This window comes from Heterodontus francisci, chromosome 7, assembly GCF_036365525.1.
Source record: "Heterodontus francisci isolate sHetFra1 chromosome 7, sHetFra1.hap1, whole genome shotgun sequence".
Lineage (NCBI taxonomy): Eukaryota > Metazoa > Chordata > Chondrichthyes > Heterodontiformes > Heterodontidae > Heterodontus > Heterodontus francisci.
The window spans coordinates 130,977,471-131,002,432 of record NC_090377.1 but is presented as its reverse complement, the minus strand read 5'-3'; the positions used below and the strand labels follow the sequence as shown (position 1 = coordinate 131,002,432).

Below are 24,962 nucleotides of genomic sequence, written 5' to 3'. Positions count from 1 at the left end.
CACTGCCTCAACCAAGTATAAATAACACTGCCTCAACAGGGTATAAAACACTGCCTCAACCGGGTATAAATAACACTGCCTCAACCGGGTATAAATAACACTGCCTCAACCAAGTATAAATAACACTGCCTCAACAGGGTATAAATAACACTGCCTCAACCAAGTATAAATAACACTGCCTCAACAGGGTATAAACAACACTGCCTCAACAGGGTATAAATAACACTGCCTCAACCGGGTATAAATAACACTGCCTCAACCAAGTATAAATAACACTGCCTCAACCAAGTATAAATAACACTGCCTCAACAGGGTATAAATAACACTGCCTCAACCAAGTATAAATAACACTGCCTCAACAGGGTATAAACAACACTGCCTCAACAGGGTATAAATAACACTGCCTCAACCGGGTATAAATAACACTGCCTCAACCAAGTATAAATAACACTGCCTCAACCGGATATAAATAACACTGCCTCAACCGGTATAAATAACACTGCCTCAACCAAGTATAAATAACACTGCCTCAACAGGGTATAAATAACACTGCCTCAACCAAGTATAAATAACACTGCCTCAACAGGGTATAAATAACACTGCCTCAACCGGATATAAATAACACTGCCTCAACCGGGTATAAATAACACTGCCTCAACCAAGTATAAATAACACTGCCTCAACAGGGTATAAATAACACTGCCTCAACCAAGTATAAATAACACTGCCTCAACCAAGTATAAATAACACTGCCTCAACCAAGTATAAATAACACTGCCTCAACAGGGTATAAATAACACTGCCTCAACCAAGTATAAATAACACTGCCTCAACCAAGTATAAATAACACTGCCTCAACAGGGTATAAATAACACTGCCTCAACCAAGTATAAATAACACTGCCTCAACAGGGTATAAATAACACTGCCTCAACCAAGTATAAATAACACTGCCTCAACCAAGTATAAATAACACTGCCTCAACCGGATATAAATAACACTGCCTCAACAGGGTATAAATAACACTGCCTCAACCAAGTATAAATAACACTGCCTCAACAGGGTATAAATAACACTGCCTCAACCAAGTATAAATAACACTGCCTCAACCAAGTATAAATAACACTGCCTCAACCAAGTATAAATAACACTGCCTCAACAGGGTATAAACAACACTGCCTCAACCGGGTATAAATAACACTGCCTCAACAGGGTATAAACAACACTGCCTCAACCGGGTATAAACAACACTGCCTCAACCGGGTATAAATAACACTGCCTCAACCAAGTATAAATAACACTGCCTCAACAGGGTATAAACAACACTGCCTCAACCGGGTATAAACAACACTGCCTCAACCGGGTATAAATAACACTGCCTCAACCGGGTATAAACAACACTGCCTCAACAGGGTATAAACAACACTGCCTCAACCGGGTATAAATAACACTGCCTCAACCAAGTATAAACAACACTGCCTCAACAGGGTATAAACAACACTGCCTCAACCGGGTATAAACAACACTGCCTCAACAGGGTATAAACAACACTGCCTCAACCAAGTATAAATAACACTGCCTCAACTGGGTATAAACAACACTGCCTCAACCAAGTATAAATAACACTGCCTCAACAGGGTATAAACAACACTGCCTCAACCGGGTATAAATAACACTGCCTCAACAGGGTATAAACAACACTGCCTCAACCGGGTATAAATAACACTGCCTCAACCGGGTATAAATAACACTGCCTCAACAGGGTATAAACAACACTGCCTCAACCGGGTATAAATAACACTGCCTCAACAGGGTATAAACAACACTGCCTCAACCGGGTATAAATAACACTGCCTCAACCAAGTATAAATAACACTGCCTCAACAGGGTATAAACAACACTGCCTCAACCAAGTATAAATAACACTGCCTCAACAGGGTATAAACAACACTGCCTGAACCGGGTATAAATAACACTGCCTCAACAGGGTATAAATAACACTGCCTCAACCGGGTATAAATAACACTGCCTCAACCAAGTATAAATAACACTGCCTCAACCGGGTATAAATAACACTGCCTCAACCGGGTATAAATAACACTGCCTCAACCAAGTATAAATAACACTGCCTCAACAGGGTATAAACAACACTGCCTCAACAGGGTATAAACAACACTGCCTCAACCGGGTATAAATAACACTGCCTCAACAGGGTATAAACAACACTGCCTCAACCGGGTATAAATAACACTGCCTCAACAGGGTATAAACAACACTGCCTCAACCGGGTATAAATAACACTGCCTCAACCGGGTATAAATAACACTGCCTCAACAGGGTATAAACAACACTGCCTCAACAGGGTATAAACAACACTGCCTCAACCGGGTATAAATAACACTGCCTCAACAGGGTATAAACAACACTGCCTCAACAGGGTATAAACAACACTGCCTCAACCGGGTATAAATAACACTGCCTCAACAGGGTATAAACAACACTGCCTCAACCGGGTATAAATAACACTGCCTCAACCGGGTATAAACAACACTGCCTCAACCAAGTATAAATAACACTGCCTCAACCGGGTATAAACAACACTGCCTCAACCGGGTATAAATAACACTGCCTCAACAGGGTATAAACAACACTGCCTCAACCGGGTATAAATAACACTGCCTCAACCGGGTATAAACAACACTGCCTCAACCAAGTATAAATAACACTGCCTCAACCGGGTATAAACAACACTGCCTCAACCAAGTATAAATAACACTGCCTCAACAGGGTATAAATAACACTGCCTCAACCAAGTATAAATAACACTGCCTCAACAGGGTATAAATAACACTGCCTCAACAGGGTATAAACAACACTGCCTCAACCAAGTATAAATAACACTGCCTCAACAGGGTATAAATAACACTGCCTCAACCGGGTATAAATAACACTGCCTCAACAGGGTATAAATAACACTGCCTCAACCGGGTATAAATAACACTGCCTCAACCAAGTATAAATAACACTGCCTCAACCGGGTATAAATAACACTGCCTCAACCAAGTATAAATAACACTGCCTCAACAGGGTATAAATAACACTGCCTCAACCGGGTATAAATAACACTGCCTCAACAGGGTATAAATAACACTGCCTCAACCGGGTATAAATAACACTGCCTCAACCAAGTATAAATAACACTGCCTCAACCGGGTATAAATAACACTGCCTCAACCGGGTATAAATAACACTGCCTCAACAGGGTATAAATAACACTGCCTCAACCGGGTATAAATAACACTGCCTCAACCAAGTATAAATAACACTGCCTCAACCGGGTATAAATAACACTGCCTCAACCGGGTATAAATAACACTGCCTCAACCAAGTATAAATAACACTGCCTCAACAGGGTATAAACAACACTGCCTCAACCGGGTATAAATAACACTGCCTCAACAGGGTATAAACAACACTGCCTCAACCGGGTATAAATAACACTGCCTCAACAGGGTATAAACAACACTGCCTCAACCGGGTATAAATAACACTGCCTCAACAGGGTATAAACAACACTGCCTCAACCAAGTATAAATAACACTGCCTCAACAGGGTATAAATAACACTGCCTCAACCGGGTATAAATAACACTGCCTCAACAGGGTATAAATAACACTGCCTCAACCGGGTATAAATAACACTGCCTCAACCAAGTATAAATAACACTGCCTCAACCGGGTATAAATAACACTGCCTCAACCGGGTATAAATAACACTGCCTCAACCAAGTATAAATAACACTGCCTCAACAGGGTATAAACAACACTGCCTCAACCGGGTATAAATAACACTGCCTCAACAGGGTATAAACAACACTGCCTCAACCGGGTATAAATAACACTGCCTCAACAGGGTATAAACAACACTGCCTCAACCGGGTATAAATAACACTGCCTTAACCGGGTATAAATAACACTGCCTCAACAGGGTATAAACAACACTGCCTCAACCGGGTATAAATAACACTGCCTCAACAGGGTATAAACAACACTGCCTCAACAGGGTATAAACAACACTGCCTCAACCGGGTATAAATAACACTGCCTCAACCAAGTATAAATAACACTGCCTCAACAGGGTATAAACAACACTGCCTCAACCGGGTATAAATAACACTGCCTCAACAGGGTATAAACAACACTGCCTCAACAGGGTATAAACAACACTGCCTCAACCGGGTATAAATAACACTGCCTCAACCAAGTATAAATAACACTGCCTCAACAGGGTATAAACAACACTGCCTCAACCGGGTATAAATAACACTGCCTCAACAGGGTATAAACAACACTGCCTCAACCAAGTATAAATAACACTGCCTCAACAGGGTATAAACAACACTGCCTCAACCGGGTATAAATAACACTGCCTCAACAGGGTATAAATAACACTGCCTCAACCAAGTATAAATAACACTGCCTCAACAGGGTATAAACAACACTGCCTCAACCGGGTATAAATAACACTGCCTCAACAGGGTATAAACAACACTGCCTCAACCGGGTATAAACAACACTGCCTCAACCGGGTATAAATAACACTGCCTCAACAGGGTATAAACAACACTGCCTCAACCGGGTATAAATAACACTGCCTCAACAGGGTATAAACAACACTGCCTCAACCGGGTATAAATAACACTGCCTCAACAGGGTATAAACAACACTGCCTCAACAGGGTATAAACAACACTGCCTCAACCGGGTATAAATAACACTGCCTCAACCAAGTATAAATAACACTGCCTCAACAGGGTATAAACAACACTGCCTCAACCGGGTATAAATAACACTGCCTCAACAGGGTATAAACAACACTGCCTCAACCAAGTATAAATAACACTGCCTCAACAGGGTATAAACAACACTGCCTCAACCGGGTATAAATAACACTGCCTCAACAGGGTATAAATAACACTGCCTCAACCAAGTATAAATAACACTGCCTCAACAGGGTATAAACAACACTGCCTCAACCGGGTATAAATAACACTGCCTCAACAGGGTATAAACAACACTGCCTCAACCGGGTATAAATAACACTGCCTCAACAGGGTATAAACAACACTGCCTCAACAGGGTATAAACAACACTGCCTCAACCGGGTATAAATAACACTGCCTCAACCGGGTATAAACAACACTGCCTCAACCGGGTATAAATAACACTGCCTCAACCGGGTATAAACAACACTGCCTCAACCGGGTATAAATAACACTGCCTCAACCGGGTATGAACAACACTGCCTCAACAGGGTATAAATAACACTGCCTTAACCGGGTATAAATAACACTGCCTCAACCGGGTATGAACAACACTGCCTCAACCAGGTATAAACAACACTGCCTCAACCAAGTATAAATAACACTGCCTCAACCGGGTATAAACAGCACTGCCTCAACCGGGTATAAACAACACTGCCTCAACCGGGTATAAACAACACTGCCTCAACCGGGTATGAACAACACTGCCTCAACCAGGTATAAACAACACTGCCTCAACCAAGTATAAATAACACTGCCTCAACCGGGTATAAACAACACTGCCTCAACCGGGTATAAACAACACTGCCTCAACTGGGTATAAACAACACTGCCTCAACTGGGTATAAACAACACTGCCTCAACCGGGTATAAATAACACTGCCTCAACCGGGCATAAATAACACTGCCTCAACCGGGCATAAACAACACTGCCTCAACCGGGTATAAATAACACTGCCTCAACCGGGTATAAACAACACTGCCTCAACCAGGTATAAACAACACTGCCTCAACCGGGTATAAACCGCACTGCCTCAACCGGGTATAAACAACACTGCCTCAACCGGGTATAAATAACACTGCCTCAACCAAGTATAAATAACACTGCCTCAACCGGGTATAAACAACACTGCCTCAACCGGGTATAAATAACACTGCCTCAACCGGGTATAAATAACACTGCCTCAACCGGGTATAAATAACACTGCCTCAACCGGGTATAAACAACACTGCCTCAACCGGGTATAAATAACACTGCCTCAACCGGGTATAAACAACACTGCCTCAACCGGGTATAAATAACACTGCCTCAACCGGGTATAAATAACACTGCCTCAACCGGGTATAAATAACACTGCCTCAACCGGGTATAAATAACACTGCCTCAACTGGGTATAAACAGCACTGCCTCAACCGGGTATAAATAACACTGCCTCAACCAAGTATAAACAACACTGCCTCAACCGGGTATAAATAACACTGCCTCAACCGGGTATAAACAACACTGCCTCAACCGGGTATAAACAACACTGCCTCAACCGGGTATAAACAACACTGCCTCAACCGGGTATAAATAACACTGCCTCAACCGGGTATAAACAACACTGCCTCAACCGGGTATAAACAACACTGCCTCAACCGGGTATAAACAACACTGCCTCAACCGGGTATAAATAACACTGCCTCAACCGGGTATAAATAACACTGCCTCAACCGGGTATAAATAACACTGCCTCAACCGGGTATAAATAACACTGCCTCAACCGGGTATAAACAACACTGCCTCAACCGGGTATAAATAACACTGCCTCAACCGGGTATAAACCGCACTGCCTCAAGCGGGTATAAACCGCACTGCCTCAACCGGGTATAAACAACACTGCCTCAACCGGGTATAAATAACACTGCCTCAACCGGGTATAAACCGCACTGCCTCAACCGGGTATAAACCGCACTGACTCAAACGGGTATAAATAACACTGCCTCAACCGGGTATAAACCGCACTGCCTCAACCGGGTATAAACCGCACTGCCTCAAACGGGTATAAACCGCACTGCCTCAACCGGGTATAAACCGCACTGCCTCAACCGGGTATAAACCGCACTGCCTCGCCAGCTCTGTATAAACAGGGCTGCTCAGCCTCACAGGTATCGGGGCAGATGTTAGCCCATCGCAAGTCTTCGACGAGTCTGCATTTTTTATCTGCACATGAAAATGTCGATCGCTTTATGTCAATAGCCTCGAAACACTAACTTCCACAGTCTTTTCAGCTGCCTCAATCTATACCGGCGTGATATAGGATACCAACAGTGCGTACCATTCTTGGATCAGGCTATACTGTTCTTTCAGGGTAGGATCCACCATCTATAGCAGCCCCAGTACATATCATTCCCAAATAGGTCTGTGTCCCCCCACGAGTCTATACCATCACTACTTACAGGGTGGCCATAGTCTATACTGTTGATAAGCAGGAGTACTGATCAGTGTATACTGTATACCTATAGGAGTGCCTCTAGCCCATACTGTTCTGCCAATGTTATTATATAGGTATGCCCACCCATATATACTATTCCTATAGGAGTATATACTGTTCATATATAGGAAAGCCCCTCATACATACCGTTCCTATATAGACATGCTCCTGGTAGATATTGTTCCTATATAGGCCTGCCCCCAGTATATACTGTTCCTATGTAGACAAGCCCTTGGTAAATACTGTTGCTATTTGGATGTCACCCGACCCCCCCACTCCCCCCACCATGCCCACTCCCAGTACATACTTTTCCTATATCAGTACACCTCCAGTATGTACTGTTCCTATATAGGATTATCTTCACATATATATATATCATTCTTATATAGGGATGGCCCCTAGCATATACTGTTCCCATATCGGCATGTCCCCAAGTCTAACTGTTCCGATATATGAATGCGCTCGCATATATAATGTTCCAATACGAGATGCCTGCAGGGTACACAGTTCTCACACTCAACATCCTGCTGAATGTAATCGGACATTGACCCATTCCTCTTTGACTCCATCAGACTTCAATCTGTGGGGAGTTGTGTTTGGTCTGTGCACTGTCCCCAGTTAATGCTCATGGCTTGGATGACTCAGTGTATTGTTATTGAACTGCAGCAAGATGCAAGTGCTGGAAATTATTACAGATCGTTTACATCAAGCACAGGAAACCTGAGCACAAACATTGTTTAATGGACCTTAGATGGAAGACAGCTTTTTGTGTCCAGGGCTGAAACCCAACAACGGGCTTTAATCTCAATGAGAAATCTCTTCAGAACAGCTTGTTTACTAAAATTAGCACGCATTCCTACAGATACTGTACAATTTAGAAGCAAGTTATTACAGTTCCAATATACTGTCCAGTTTATGTCTGTGTGATGCACCATTAATCCTATTGTACTGTACAGTTAATTTCCATGTTCAGTGCTGGTAACTTCATATCAGCACAACAGATGGAATGTAACATGATTGTAATGTACCATCAGGGAGTTAGCAAAATGTGTTTATAGCCCCTCCAGAACAGTCTCCACCACCTCACTCGGGTTTCACACCTGCTACAGTATAATTACAATCCAAGCAAAGCCAAGTGTAAAAAGTTAAATAGTCCAATCTGGAACCTTTTAAACCTCCTATTGAATCTTTTCATTACTCTCCACTTCAAACCATCAAAGGCAGGGCAGGTTCCAAATGTGTTGGAGATCTACATAGCTCCCATCTCATCAACATAGAACTCAGTATCCATAGAAACAGGTCTCATTCATGTAGGCACCCATCCTAAAGCTGGAGTACAGCAATGACAGCAGTGCCAGTCGTCGCTCAGTGGTAGTTCTTTCTCCTCAGAGGCCATCCGAGGCAGGCTGCACTCAAGCCCATTATGCTGTTTGCAATCTTTTTCGAGGGAGAGAAATTTCGGGGACTATGGGAGGAGGGGTGAAGTGTAGTGGGGTACCGCAAGGATCAGTGCTTGGTCCACAGCTCTTCACAATATATATCAATGATTTGGATGTGGGGACCAAATGTAATATTTCCAAGTTTGCTGATGACACTAAACTAGGTGGGAATGTGAGTTGTGAGGAGGATGCAAAGAGGCTTCAAGGGGATTTAGATAGGCTAAGTGAGTGGGCAAGAACATGCCAGATGGAATATAATGTGGAAAGATATGAACTTATCCACTTTGATAGGAAAAACAGAAATGCAGAGTATTTCTTAAATGGTGAGAGGTTGGGAAGTGTTGATGTCCAAAGGGACCTGGGTGTCCTTGTTCATAAGTCACTGAAAGCTAAGATACAGGTGCAGCAAGCAATGCGGAAGGCAAATGGTATGTTGGCCTTTATTGCAAGAGGACTTGAGTACAGGAGTAAGGAAGTCTTGCAGCAATTGTAGAGAACCTTGGTGAGACCGCACCTGGAGTCTTATGTACAGTTTTGGTCTCCTTGCCATAGAGGGGATGCAACGAAGGTTCACCGGACTGATTCCTGGGATGGCGGGATTGTCTTATGAGGAGAGATTGAGGAGACTGGGCCTATATACTCTGGAGTTTAGAAGAATGAGAGGTGATCTCATCGAAGCATACAAAATTCCTACAGGGCTTGACAGGGTAAATGTAGGAAGAATGTTTCCCTGGCTGGGGGGGTCTAGAACCAGGGGTCATAGTCTCAGAATAAGAGGTCAGCCATTTAGGACTGAGATGAGGAGGAATGTCTTCACTCAGAGGGTGGTGAATCTGTGAAATTCTCCACCCCAGAGGACTGTGGAGGCTCAGTCGTTGAATATATTCAAGACAGGAATCGATAGATTTCTAGATATTTAGGATATCAAGGAATATGGGGTTAGTGCGGGAAAATGGCATTGAGGTGAATCTAATTGAATGGCGGAGCAGGCTCGAGGGGCAGAATGGCCTACTCCTGCTCCTATTTCCTTTGAGTAAAGGCCTTTGGGGGAGGGGCGAGGGTCGTGCCTTTGTGGGGAATGGTCGGGGTTTTGAGGGGAAGAAAAGGGAAGGGTAGGGGTCGGGGGGGTTGGGTCTTTGGGGGGGGGGCGAGAGTGAAGGTGTGGGGTCTTTTGGGGAGAGGTGGGGGGAAGGGTCAGGGTTGTTCTCATGTGCTCAGCTTTTTGTGGGAGGCCTGAGTAGTAGATCAAGACAGGCCTTGGTTTAACGCCCAATTGCAGGGTCATTGCCACCCTCTCTCAGCACCATGCTGTGATTGCTGCAAGTTTTCTACACTTTGTAATGAAAGGTCTTGGTTTGCTGTGATTGCTGCAAGTTTTCTACACTTTGTAATGAAAGGTCTTGGTTCCGTACTGCAATGAGCAGAGTTCACAACAATAAGTGGTTCAGTTAATTAACTTCCTCTTGCAGGGAACTACGAAATGTACCAAATCCTGTCGCTGTCGTCAGCTCCTGAAGTCAGTTCAGGAAATGACACGTCCTTTAGTTCCGTATCTCAGTGACCAAGTTAAAAAAGGGTGGGTTTGCCCTAGGCTGCAAGGCCTGTTTCTCAGCAGCTGCCTAGGGTGAGTCATGAACAGAATGACCCAGCCCTAAACACTGCAGCACTTCAGACTGCTAAATATAAACGGACCAAGGAACTCCTGCTGCTTGCAACCTCAAAGCCTTCAAGTGTTTTTTTCTAATTAGCTTTGTTTCCTCAGGGAAAAAAGGAGTAAACTCCTTGGATCTCCCATTGTGCAGAGTCTGGGATCGGACAACACCCTCGTGCATCTGTGTGTGTGTGTCTCTCTCTCTCATCCTCAACCTCAGGCTAGGTAAAACTACCCTGCTTTATGACTCTGTCCTTCCATCTCTCCACCCTCTTTCAGTCACTCCCTTCCTTCCTGCACCTCTCCATCCCTCTCTCTGGCTCTCCATCCCTCCCTCCGGCTCTCCATCCCTCTCTCCGGCTCTCCATCCCTCCTTTTCACAGATTTGTTATAATTAGGAAACCGTTAGGAGTGACAATCCTCAGCAGCAGGAATAATACGGATTGTGAAGCACTGTTTATTTCAAAATGTGAGCCATCACAACGACTTCAGGGACCCAGTGCCAACATCAAACACTCCCAGGGGAGTTACAGTACAGATTCAATGCAGAATAAAGCTCCCCTTACACTGTCTAATCAAACACTCCCCAATCAGGTACAGAAGGGGTTCAATACAGAGTCAAATCAGTAACAGTGTCAAACTAAAGAGCAGGTTTATGCAGTGAAGTCACGCTCACTTGGAGCTACCCAGAACTCATTTCCCTCACAGCCGGGGGTTAGTCTGGGCTGACCTTTGGCCCAGGTCCCACAGGCCCACGTTCTATTACTCAGACAAGTTGCTCTTCCAAAAATAGCCATGAGTTTCTGGCAACACAATGTCTGAGTTTGCCAGAGTATGACTGTGGTACTGAGAATTCTGGTCACTTTCTGCTGAGCGACAGTTACACCTCAACCCAGCTTAGTTTAGCTGCATTGTCACAACCAGTACTCTGACCGGCTGCACCAGCAAAGGGAGTCACACTTCCTACAGTAGCTGCTCTGTGACCTGCCCCAAGTTAGTTAGCACTTTCGTACAATCTGAAATTCGTAGGGTGATGCCAGTTTCATGGGACCCTTGTAAATATTACCATTCCGCACGTACACACACAACACCACCACCCACAACCACCACGCCCCCCCCCCCCCCCCACCCGCCACCCCTCAGCTGAAATGATCCAGCTTCCCCCACTCTGCTTATCCTTTCTCTTCTGGTTTATTCCAGGTACTCAGCTTCCATAGAAGTCCCTTCCATTGAGAGGCCAATCATGGCCCAGCCCAGACAGTGAGTGTCAGTGACCTATTCACCCATGAAGGGCACCCCAAGCGAGCCAGAGTCTGCCCTCACCCAATGTTCACATGTAGCCTTCCCAGCAGCAGGAACCCCGCCTTATTTTATTTCTTACTCTACCCCATCTCCCAGGGGCACGGAGTCCAGTTGCTGCCCTTCAGTGTCAGCCGTGGTTTAACAGGCCACTCCCTCAGACCTCAGTCAGAAGGTTGTGGGTTCAAGCCCCGCTGCACAGTCTTCAGCACAAAATCCAGGCTGATACTTCAACGCAGTACTGAGAGAGTGCAGCACTGTCAGAGGTGCCATCTTTCGGATGAGATGTTAAACTAAGACCCGGTCAGCCCTCTTAGGTGGATGTAAAAGTTCCCATGGCACTATAAGAGCAAGAGAGTCACCCCCCCCCGACCAGTGTCCTGACCAATATTTATCCCTCAATCAACCTCAGATTATCTGGTCATTATCATATCACTGTTTGTGGGAGCTTGCTGTGTGCAAATTGACAACAACGACACCCCAACAGACATTCAGAAGCACTTTGGGATGTCTTAAGGTCGTGAAAGGCACTATATGGATACAAGTCTTCCCCTCAGTTCACTGCTCAGAAGTGAGCTCTGTTGCCTCGAGCTCTTTGTTTTGTAATCAGTGCGCTATCTGCGAGTGTCGGAACTAACTGGTAGTACTGCCCACCTTCACCTCTTACAGAATATTTTAAAGCCCCTTCTGCCCGAGGCAGGCTCCAATATATGAAGAATCAGGTCTTAAGCTTGTAGACCTCTCACTGCTGGGTTCGCCTTGCCTAAATTTCACAGGCCTGGAGATTTGGAAAGGGCTTTTTCCCAGCCTCCTTGGTGGGTCAATCCTAAATCAGAGCACCAGCATCAGTTAGTGCCAGCAGCTGGACTTATTTGGGAAATAGAATGACAGCAGTGGCTTAAAGGGAAACTTATAAAGACAAGTTTCATAGACTTGGCTTGGATTCCCTTGAGTTTAGAAGGGAATCAAGATCCTTAAACATTAAAAGGATTTGATCGGGTAGATATGGATAAATTGTTTCCTCTGATGGGAGAGTTGAAAACAAGAGAACGCAGCCTGAAAAACAGAGCTCTATTATTCCGGACTGAAATCAGGGTGGGAATCTGGGACACTCTTCCCCCAAAAGGCTGCGGATGCTGGGGGGGTGGGGGGGGTAATTTAAATTTTAAGACTGACACTGATGGTGGAATTTTGTTAGGTAAGGGTTTCAAGAGATAAGGAGCAATAGTGGGTAAATGGAGCTGAGGCACAGAACAGACATGATCTGGTTGAATGGCAAAGTAGCCTCAAAGGGCTGAATGGCCTCCCCATTTCCAAGGCTTCACAATACACACCTGCGCATCCCAGGGGGTCAAAACAAGCTTTCAAACCCACCAACTGTCCCTTTATATCAATCCTTAGCTTGTGTATACCCATGACCCATACCTGTCCTTCTCCCTCCCTTCTTCTCTCCATGTGTTTCGTTCAGCTCTTTAAAAGGTCTAACATCTGCCTCTCTCGATTCAAGCAAAGTCTCCTCTGACGTCCTGGTTTCAGATGCAAATAGACCTGCTGTGTAATGCCAGTATTTCCTGCTTTTATTTCAGACATTCTAATTATTCCCTCCGTCCCCAGGCTGCAATTTTAATCTTTCTCCTCCGCCCCCCTTCCCTCATTAATGCTCTCGGCTATGTCACCGTGGTGGGGGGTGTGGTGACAAAGAGGCCTTAATAGAGGGCGGAACCCTAAGAAAGTCTCTCTTCCCCCCACCACACCCCCCACCCCAGGCCAGCACGTAGCAGGCTTAGGAAGAATAGCTGACCTATCCATCCCACTACTCATGTCTGGGTCTGTTGTAGACTAATTGATGGGGATTAACTGCTGTGATTAGCTAAAAACGCCATTATCGCTGTATCATGCTACTACCAAGATGGTAGAAGGTGAACTAGATCGACCGTGATCATTTTTTGCCTCGCAATTCCAATGTTCATACAGCCCCAGGCATGCACACCCCCACCAGGCTGGCATGACAATCAGATGGTGACTATCTCAGGAGCTCACCATCAGTCTGGTCTGGACCTCACAGTCCGAATTGTGAGTGTGCAGTGGAATTTTCTGAAACATAAACCAGACACCACAATGCTGATTCCTTCCCCACTGTCCCCTTCCCCACCTCGCTCGCCCTTCCCCCACCGACTCATGACACAGAGATGCAAATTCACCAGGCTTTCTATTGAATTACATAAACAGCAAATTAAAAATCACGGGGTAGAGTTTCTGCTATGGGCGCAATCAATGATTCCAGTACAAATTGCGGCCGAAATTGCACCCATTTTGAAAAGCGTTTTTTCTTCCAAGTTTCCACTCAAACGCATTCGAATGTCAGCGAACACAAAATCTTCCATGAACCAACGTGATTGGGCAACATTTTAGAACATAGTTTTAATTGCTTTAAAATTATTCCTTGATATATTTACAAGTGATAGCTTGGTAAAGTTTAACTAATGCAGCTGAAAATAGGTTTATCAAAAAGTAAACATTTTAAATCAGCGTTAAATCACCAGGCGTGAATAACCCGATTTTAAATTACTGAAAATGAATTTTAAAAATATGCAAAACTATTTTATGGTTAGATTGGGTACGGTGATCAGTTCATTAGCAAATATTTAAAAGATTTGTACTCAATGCCTTTCAAAACGTGCCTACCAGCTTATTTTTGGAGCCTCTTCAAAGGTCTGCAAACCAGTGCAATCCCAATGGTGATTAGTTCAACCTGATGGAGTGGCCAGTTTTGAGGGCGGGGCCTGCTTCTAACATGGTGGTTTTAAATCTAGCGCAAAAGATGGCGGAAACTCAAGCTGTACTGAGCACAATTTGTGTTTAAAATGCCGCAATCTTTTGCACCAGTTACACCGACAACAGGGGAATTATGTCTGCAATTTTGCAGAAACCCCAAGGCCAGAAATCAAACCTTGGCCTGCCACCGCAAGCCCACCCGCCATGTCCCAGCCCATCCCGCAAACTGCAGGCCTGGAGTAGAGATCCTAACCGCTGGAAAAAGGGCCACTGCCTCCACCCCCTTCTCCATACCTTCTCCACCCCCCCACCCCCCCACTATGACAGACTCCCTGCCGGCATTGAGGAGAGCAAGGGAGAAAACAAGAAACCAGAATGTCTAATATTCCTAATTAAAATCTATATATAGTTTCCCAATATCAGAGATTCATTCAACTGAATGTAGACAGGCTTCACATGAAGTTGCCAACTCTGATTGCACATATTCCTGGAGGTTTCACGACATGATCCTCCCACCTCTAACCCCCAGCCCCTGCCTTCCCCACTGCCTCGCCAAACCGCATTTTTCCCAAACTCCAAGCTCCATCCTCTATAAGCTTCAGCTTCGCAAATCTAATCCCGCACCAATGCCCATAACTCCTGACTCCTGTCCTTTCTGCCGGTCTCCGAATAAATCCCATTTAAAAGTTGCATCCTTCTGTTCAAATCCCTTCATGCCTTTGCCCTTCACCATCTCTTTAATCTCTTCCAGAAATTTTAAAGAATTAAGTCATAATTCACAATGAATATACATTCCCTTAAGGAATAAAAACGGGGCGGCACAGTGGCACGGCGGTTAGCACCGCAGCCTCACAGCTCCAGCGACCCGGGTTCAATTCCGGGTACTGCCTGTGTGGAGTTTGCAAGTTCTCCCTGTGTCTGCGTGGGTTTTCTCCGGGTGCTCCGGTTTCCTCCCACATGCCAAAGACTTGCAGGTTGATAGGTAAATTGGCCATTATAAATTGTCACTAGTATAGGTAGGTGGTAGGGAAATATAGGGACAGGTGGGGATGTGGTAGGAATATGGAAATAGTGTAGGATTAGTATAAATGGGTGGTTGATGGTCGGCACAGACTCGGTGGGCCGAAGGGCCTGTTTCAGTGCTGTATCTCTAAACATAAACCATGGTTGTACCATGGCTAACAATAGAAGCTAACAATAGCATTAGATTAAAAGAAGAAGTTTATAATGTTGCCAAAAGGCAGAATAAACCTGAGGATTGGGAGGATTTAAAATGCAGCAAAGGACAACCGAGAAATTGATAAAAAGAAAAATAAATGAGAGTAAACTAGCAGGAGACATTAAACAGATTGTAAAAACTTCTATAGGTATGTAAAAAGCAAGAGCTTAGCTTTGTCTTCACTATTGGAGGCACAAAAAAATCTGGAAATATTGTAGAACCAGGGATCCAGTATGATTGAGAAATTTAAAGAAATTGGTATTACTAAAGAAATAGTACTGGAGAAACTGATGGGACTCAAAGCCGAAAATCCCCTGGACCTGATGGCCTAAATCCTAGAGTTTCAAAAGAGCTGGCAACAGAGATAGTGGGTGCATTGGTTTTGATCTTTGAGAATTCTCTAGATTCTAGAACGGTCCCCATGGATTGGAAGGTAGCGAACGTAATCCTGCTATTCAAGAAAGGAGAGAGAAAATGGGGACATAAGTTTAGTTTAGTTTAGAGATACAGCACTGAAACAGGCCCTACGGCCCACCGAGTCTGTGCCGACCATCAACCACCCATTTTATACTAATCCTACACTAATCCACATTACTACCACATCTCCACCTGTCCCTATTTTTCCCTACCACCTACCTATACTAGGGGCAATTTATAATGGCCAATTAACCTATCAACCAGCAAGTCTTTGGCATGTGGGAGGAAACCGGAGCACCCGGAGGAAACCCACGCAGACACAGGGAGAACTTGCAAACTCCACACAGGCAGTACCCAGAATTGAACCCGGGTCGCTGGAGCTGTGAGGCTGCAGTGCTAACCACTGCGCCACTGTGCCGCCCACTGTGCCACCAGTTAGCCTGACAACAGTGGCAGGGAAAATGCTAGAATCTATTATTAGGCATGTGGTAACAGGGCCTTCAGAAAACTGTCATATGATTATGCAGAGTCAACGTGGTTTTACAAAAGATAAATTGTGTTTGACAAATCTGCTAAGAGTTTTTTGAGGTTGCAACTACCAGGGTAGATAAGGGGGAATCAGTGGATCTAGTGTATTTAGATTTTCAAAAAGCATTTGATAAGGTGCCACACAAGGGATTATTACACAAGATTGGGGCTCATAGGATTGGAAGTAATATATTAGCATGGATTGAGGATTGGTTAATGGGCAGAAAACAGGGAGTAGAGGTAAATGGGTCATTTTTGGGTGGGCAAGCTTTAACTAGTTGGGTACTGCAAGGATCAGTGTTTGAGCCTCAGCTATTTACAATCTTTGTCAATGAGCTAGTTGAGGGGACTATGTGTAATCTAGCCAAGTTTGCCGATGTTACAAAGTTGGGTGAGAAAGTAAGCGGTGAGGAGATCACAAAGTGCGTACAAAGGGATATCCACAGGCTGGGCGATAGGGCAAAAACATGGCAGATGGAATATCATGCGGAGAAGTGTAAAGTTATCCACTTCAGAAGGAAAAATAGAAAAGCAGAATATTTTTTAAATCGTAAAAAAATGAGAAATGTTGGTATTCAGAGGGACCAGCGTGTCTTTGTACACGAATCACAGAAAGTTAACATGCAGTACAGCAAACATTTAGGAAAGCAAATTGTGTGTTAGCCTTTATTACAAAGTGGATTGGAGTATGAGAGTAAAGAGCTTTTACAGCAATTAAAGAGAGCCACACCAGGAGTACTGTGTGCGCTTTTGGTCTCCTTACCTAAGAAAGGACGTTCTTGCCTAGGAGGGAGTGCAACCAAAGTTCACGAGGCTGATTCCTGGGATGACGAGATTGTCCTGTGAGGACAGACTGAGTAAGCCAGGCCTATATCTCCTGGAGTTTAGAAGAATGAGAGGTGATCTAATTGAAACATGTAAAATTCTTAAGGGACTTGTCAGTAAATGCTGGGTGTTTCCGCTGGCTGGGGAGTCTCGAACACAGGATCACAGTCTCAGAACAAAGAGTTGGCCATTTAGGACTGAGATGAGGGTTAAAGGGTTGTGAATCTTTGGAATTTCTACTGCAGAGGGCTGTGGATGCTCAGTCAGTCATTCAGTATATTCAAGACTGAGATCGATAGATCTTTGGATCCTCAGGGAATCAAGCAATGTGGGGGCAGTGCAGGAAGGTGGAGTTAAGATCTTACTGAATGGTGGAGCAGGCTCGAAGGGCTGAATGGCCTATAGCTCTTATTTCCTGTGCTGTTATGTTCTAATATTTTTATAATAAGCAAAAGTATTCAAATAAAATGAAAATAAAACACAATTTTCCTTCTGGATTGCTCATAGCAGTGTCCAGGAGACTAACCTTTAATTCCTGGAGACTCCAGGACAATTATGGAGAGTTGGTAACCCTAGCTGACCAGTCAGAGGGCTCAGTCAATGTTAGTGACTGTGTCCCTCCCCCGCTATGTACAAACTTACACACACACACACACACCCTATCAGAGCTCAGTATTATGAGGGCCAAGTAAGATTTAAAAATAGGCATAATGCATTTGCTAAACTGACATGAGAGAGCAGCAAAGACAGACAGATTCTAGCAAGACAGATTCCAGAGAGACAGACGGGCAAAGAAAGACAAAAAGACTGAGTCCAGAGAGAGACTGACAGAGGGGCAGAAAGACTGAGCAGGCAGACAGACAGAGGGGCAGACAGACTGAACAGACAGACAGAGGGAGACAGAGAGAAACAGAGCCAGATTCCACTAAGCAATGCAATGCTCAGTCCCGCTGTGTTTCCCGCTGTCTGCTGCTTTCACACAGGCACTTCCTGTGTGGGTTGCTCTCTTTAGTTTGGGCTCTGAGAACACATTGAGCAGCCAATGTGCTCAGCTCTACATGTGTAGCACAGGCCTGGCAGGCCACTGAGGACAGAGGGAAGCAGGCAATATTCCAACTCCTGACCCACATCACACAAAGGAGATGCCCCCGACCGTTTCTGAACCACTGGCCCCCACTCACTGATTAATATAGACAAATTGAGTAAGTGAAGCATCTCTACCAATCCTACTGTCCTAGAGGCTTCCAGCAAGCCCTGGACCCAGACAGCTTGGCCTTCATAACATCTTCCTCAGATTATTTGTACAGCAACAGATAAACAGGGCTGGAAGAATAAAATGTACATGACACCCATGTCTGGGGGGGCAAATAACAGGTATGTGACACACCTGGTGTGAGGGAATAATACATATGTGACACTCAGAGCTGGAGGTAATAAAGGTTATGTGGCACACAGGATTTGGAGTAATAAAAGGTGCGTGACACTTGGCTTGGGGGTTAAGATGGAGCTGGCACACAAGGCTGGGCATGTTAAAAGGTGCATGAAGCTCCAGGCTGCGGGGGTGGGGTCTTGGAATCTACCCCATGTGACAGTCTAGTCCACAGGTCCAGTCTGTCCGCCTCATCTGCCATCCCCCCACCCCCTGTCCCTGCCCATATTCTGTCCAAAGTCAGAAGCCTGCTCAAGTTGATCAGATGGTATATCTGTGTTCGCTATTCATTGCCATTCCTGGAATCCCCAAAACAGATCGTTACAGTCGCGCAGCAAACCTGCTTCCCTCACCTGGTCCCCAGTGCGGAGTCGACACAGATCTTTTGTAAAAGTTTCCCATTTCCTCCCCTTCCCCCAAAAGTGCTGAGTTCAGATCCATTGGAGCCAGCTGGTACTCCAGTACCTCCCAAAGGCAATTGGAGTGTAGATAAGCTATTCGACAATGGGGGCAGCACAGTCAAATCCATCCTGTTCTCATCTGACACAGCGCTGTTGCCCCCCCCCCACCGTGCACACACACCCTTCAGCAGGGTCAGGGAGTAGTGATCAAGAGCAGGAACCCTGGTTGCTGAGACCAGTTGAGACCCTGCTGCTACCACTCTGGTAAAATGAGCGAAGCTGGAAGTATGTTTGATGCACTTTACAGCTTTGTCAGCCTTATTGGCAGCACGAGCACAAGGTACGGCATTTATCTGTAGAGGCCCTCTCCAAGGCCTTGATGTCCTTCCTAAAGTGTAGTGCCCAGAATTGGACTCCAGCTGAAGGTTAATAGGTATTTTATATAGTTTCAGCATAACTTCCTCATTCTTGTACTCTATGCCTCTGTTTATAAAGCCAATGATCGTGTTTGTATTTTTAACAGCATTTTCAACTTGTTCTGTCACCTTCAAAAATTTGTGTATGTGAATCCCGAGCTCTCTCTGTTCCTGCAGCCCCTTTAAAATTGTACCATTCAGTTTATATTACCTCTCCTTATTCTTCCTTCCAAAAGGCATCACTTCACACTTCTCTGCATTAAATTTCATCAGCCAAGCGTCTGCTCATTTCACCAATCTGTCTGTTACTTTCCAACTCATTGTTCACTTCCAAGTTTTGTGTCATCTGCAAACTTTGTACACCCAAGTGCAGGTCATTAATATATAGAAAAAAGAGCAATGGGTCTAATACCGATTCCTAGGGAATGCCATTGTATACATCCCTCCAATCTGAAAAACAACCACTCACCGATTTTCCCCGTTTTCTGTTCCTTAGCCAATCTCATATCCACACTACCACTGTCCCGGTCATCCCACGAGCTTCAATTCTGCTAACTAGTCTATTATGTGGTAGTTTATTAAAGGCCTTTTGAAAGTTCACATATATAAAAAATCAACTAAACAAGCCTTATCCACCCTCTCCAATACTTCATCCAAACCAGAAAAATTAATTAATGTAATCACATAGAGCAAAATATTCCTGATGGAGAGACAGATATAGAGAGAGGGAGAGAGAGAGAGAGAGAGAGAGGAGGCAGGCAGGGAGAGAGAAAGAGAGGGTGGGTGGGGCGAGAGGGAGAATGCAAGAGAGGAAGAGAAGTGGAAGAGAGAGAGTGAGAGAGGCAGGGGAGAAAGAATGCTATCAGAGGGATAGGCAGGAAGACAGACAGAGGGGGCAGGTGAGGAGGAGAGAGAGAAAGATGCAGGCAGGCAGAAGAGACGCAGGTGAGGAGAGAGAGAGAGAACATATGAGGGAGAGGGAGAGAGAGGCAGAAAGGTGAGAGTGATAGAACGAGAAAGGGATGGGTAGGGAGAGAAAGAAAGGGGCAGGTGAAAAGAGAGAAAATGAAAGGAAGATGCAGGTGAGGAGAGAGAGGCAGGTGGGGGGAGAGAGAGAAACAGACAGAGGGATAAAGGGAGAGAGAACATGAAAGAGACAGGGGAGAGGGAGAGAGAAAAAGGCATATGAGGAGAGGAGAGAGGTGGGGGGGGGGGGGGGGGGTTATGTGGGGTGGAGGGGGTGGGTTGTGGGAGAGACAGTGAGCATGTTAGCCTGTGCGGCCAGGGTTTGTGTGGTATACTCCAGTGTATAATTCAGCCTTACCTCTCTGGCAATTACATTTAAGGTGTCATCCTCTGCACACAGTCGCTCCCGGTTCGCAATCCTCTTTCTACCTGATCCTTGAGTCCCCATTTCCTGATATTTTAGAAATAAAAAATTAAATTCTAGTCTAGAATAAGGTAAAACTACAGGGTTGACATTTACAAGCTGGAGGTCAGAGAATCAGCAAGGAAGGGAACTTTAGCAGGGAGAGCAATTCTGAGTGAGTGTCAGTAGACAGGTGCAGAGCCCTACTCCAGCCCCTTACTCATTCTATGATAGACTCAGGGTCTCAGACAGTGTAATCCAACTCACTCCTCACCCTCAGTTACTCTGTAGCCCCACATCTTCCATTCAATATCCTCTGTCTGCCACTGATAAATTATCTCTTTCTCACTCCCTCTGATACTAGATTTCTCTGACTCTTCTCTGCCTATGATATCTTATGTCACCCCCTCTCCATTTCATACTCTATATCTTTGTTACTCTCTCCCTCTGACAATCTGTTCACATATTCCTCCGACACGCTGCCTCTCCTTCCCTCTGATGCTCTGCCCTCCAGTCCTTCCAACGCACTGCCTCTCCCTCCGACACTCTGCCTCTCCCCCCATCCGACACTGTCCCTCTCTCTCTTCAACACTCATTCCTCTGTACCTCCGACAGTGTCCCCCTCTCCCTCTGATACTCCAGATCCTTCTGATACTCCAGATCTCTCCCCCTCTGATACTCCAGATTTTCCAACACTCCAGATCCCTCCAATACCTCAGATTCCCGACACTCCAGATCCCTCCAATACTCCAAATCCGCTGATACTCCAGATCCCTCTGATACTCCAGATCCCTCGCCCTCTGATACTCCAGAACTCTCTCCTTCAGAGAATCCAGATCTCTCCAACACTGCAGATCCCTCTCCCTCTGATCCTCCAGATCCCTCTGATACTCAAGATCCCACAAAAACTCCAGATCCCTTTGAATCTCCGGATCCCTCTCCCTCTGAAACTCCAGATCAGTCTGACACTCCATATCCCTCTCCCTTTGATATTCTAGCTCCTGCTGATACTCCAGATCCCTGCCCCTCTGAAACTCCAGATCTTTGTTACTCCAGATCCTTCTGATCATCCAGATCTCTCCCTCTGAAACTCCAGATCCCCCTGATTCTCCAGATCATTCTGATCATCCAGCAGTCTCTCTCTGATACTCCAAATCCCGCTATTCCAGATCCCTCTCCCTCGGAGATGCCAGATCCCTCTGATACTCCAGGTCCCTCTCTCCCTCTGATACTCCAGATCCCTCTGATAATCAAAATCCCTCTAACCTCTGATAACCAGATCCCTCTCCCTCTGACACTCCAGATCACAGCCTCAGATACCACAGACCCTTCGCCCTCTGATACTCCAGATCCTTCTCTCTGTCTGATATTCCAGATCCCTCCCTGATATTCCAGATCCCTCTGATACTCCAGATCCTTCCCTCTGTCTGATATTCCAGATCCCTCCCTGATATTCCAGATCCCTCTGATACTCCAGATCCCACTCTCCCTCTGATACTCCAGGTCCCTCTCTCCCTCTGATACCCCAGATCCCTCTATACTCCAGATCCCACTCCCTCTGATACTCCAGATCCCTCTGAAACTCCAGATTCCTTTCCCTTGAATGTGCCTGATCTCTCTCCTAATATTCCAGATCCCTCTCATACTCCAGATCCCTTCCCTTTGATACTCCAGATTTCTCCCTCTGAATCTCCTCCCGAGATCTGGATCTCTCTCCTTCTCACGCTTATCCCTCTCCCTGTCTATTAAATCTGGATCTCGCCCCTCTGAGAGGGTGGATTTCTCTCCCCTTGATTTCTGTCCCTCTCTCCATTTGATACTCTGTATCTCTCCATTTGATACTCTGTATCTCAGTCCCTCTGATTCTCTCTCTCTCTCTCTCTCTCTCTAATAGCCGGTGCCGTTACCCAGTGCCTGCTCCGATCTCTCCCTTCTCACCAGCCAGTGATCGCTGCTCTGTTCTGCTCCTCTCTGGGTTGCTGTTGTCAATCGGCCGCCTCCCCGGGCCCGGCTCCGGCTCAGGCTCCGGATGGAGTCCTCACCGCCGTCTGCAACATATTCCGGGGTCGGCCTGGCTGCTTAAAGGCGCCGTCGCCGCGCCGCAATAAATGTCGGCGATCAACGGAAACCCCTTTAAATCTGACTGCTGTGACTGAGAAACTCCCCCAAAGAGTAAAATAACCCAGTCCCCAAATATATGACAATAACCCAATGTTTATAAATATTAAATTAACTCCTATTTAGTAAATTAACCCCATCAGCCATTTACATATTAAATTAAGCCAGCTCATATATGTATTAAATTAACTCAGCCCCTATAATAAATTAAATTAACCCACCTCCCATATATATTAAATTAATGCAGCTCCTATAGATATTTAATGGATGCCTAAATATTAAATTAATCCAGCCAAATATATATAGATATATAAATTAATCCCAATATATACAAATTTAACCTAATCTGTATATATATTAAATTGACATAGCCATCCAATGGGGAAAAAAGGTTCTTCAACAGTAGAACAGTCCGTAGTCTAATTCCAGCAGTAAGTGATGCTTTCCTTCTCCAATGATGAATTTCAACAATTAATGACTTGCAAACACTTTTTAAATGAATCAATTTGGCTTTAGAATTTTTGAGGGATAAAAGATTGTCACAGTCTAACTTCCCTTCCTTCCGTTTAAATTATCAGAGATCTCTGTTTTGGCTTGACTTTTTTTTAGAATTTTGAGAGATAATAATGAATAAACAGACTAAATGCTCTTCCTTCAGTTGAAATGGCCTGTTTCTCCTTTCAGGTGCTAACACACAACTGTCTGTCTGTCCTCTCTGTTAGAGCAGGCTGTTTGCACTATATACCAGTTCAAAATTAAACTGTAACAAATGTATCTCTCGGTGCTCAGTCCGAGTGACTTTATCCAAGGCAATGAGAATGCACCTTTTGAATTGCAGGCTCCGAATGGCTGTGTCCAAGGTGATGAGAATGCACTCTTTGACTCAGTCTTTAGACCTTGCTGCCTTAAAGCAGTACGGCTTTTTTCCAGCCTGAAAGGCACACTGCATCTTTCCGGAATAAAAAACTACAGGATCATAACACCGCTGCCTCTGGCAGAATGAAACACCATTCCTGGAATGCGTTTCATTACAATGGGTAAAAAATACAATTTGAAATAAAAGCTAACACATTTTTTTCCCCGCATTTACAGGCAAACACTTTTCAAAAATGTTAAGACTACAGCAACAAGTTCCACGAGAACATTTTGGCTTTAAATTATCAAAAGGTTGTCCCAATTAACCCATTTTAAAATTTCCAAGCATAGTTTTCCAATTGTTTTGTGTTTTCCTTCCAAACATCCCTATTGTCCATCACCTCAGCCAGGTGAACTGCACAGTTAGGAGCACTGACTGTTCTGATGAAGGGTCACTGACCTGAAAAGTTAACTCTGCTTCTCTTTTCACAGATGCTGCTAGACCTGCTGAGTATTTCCAGCATTTCTTGTTTTTATTTTATTATTATAGCACTGACCACAACACAGAGGTTTACTATTCTCTGAGAAGTTTCTTGAGTACCCCTTAACCTAGAATTCAGCAAAGGAGGACCAAGGGATTGATTAAGAAGGGGAAAATAGAGTACGAGAGCAAGCTTGCGGGGAACATAAAAACTGACTGTAAAAGTTTCTATAGGTATGTGAAGAGAAAAAGATTCATGAAGACAAATGTAGGTCCCTTACAGTCAGAAACAGGGGAATTTATTATGAGGAACAAAGAAATGGCTGATCAACTAAATGCATACTTTGGTTCTGTCTTCACAAAGGAGGACACAAATATCATACCAGAAACGTTGGGGAACACAGAGCTTAGTGAGAGAGAGGAACTGAGGGAAATTAGTATTTGTA

General features: G+C 44.9%; 1 protein-coding gene across 1 annotated transcript in view; it reads right to left on the bottom strand.

The window, feature by feature from the left end:
• LOC137372420 (uncharacterized) overlaps positions 1–23,164 on the bottom strand; it is a 159,977-nt gene extending 136,813 nt beyond the window's left edge. Inside the window, exons 1-2 of the mRNA XM_068036308.1 lie at positions 23,001–23,164; positions 21,018–21,110 (exon numbers count right to left, since the gene is read on the bottom strand). Of these exons, the coding sequence (XP_067892409.1) occupies positions 21,018–21,107 (90 nt within the window). The 5' untranslated portion in view covers positions 21,108–21,110; positions 23,001–23,164. The remainder of the gene's footprint in view (positions 1–21,017; positions 21,111–23,000) is intronic.
• Between the last annotated feature and the right edge of the window lie 1,798 nt (positions 23,165–24,962).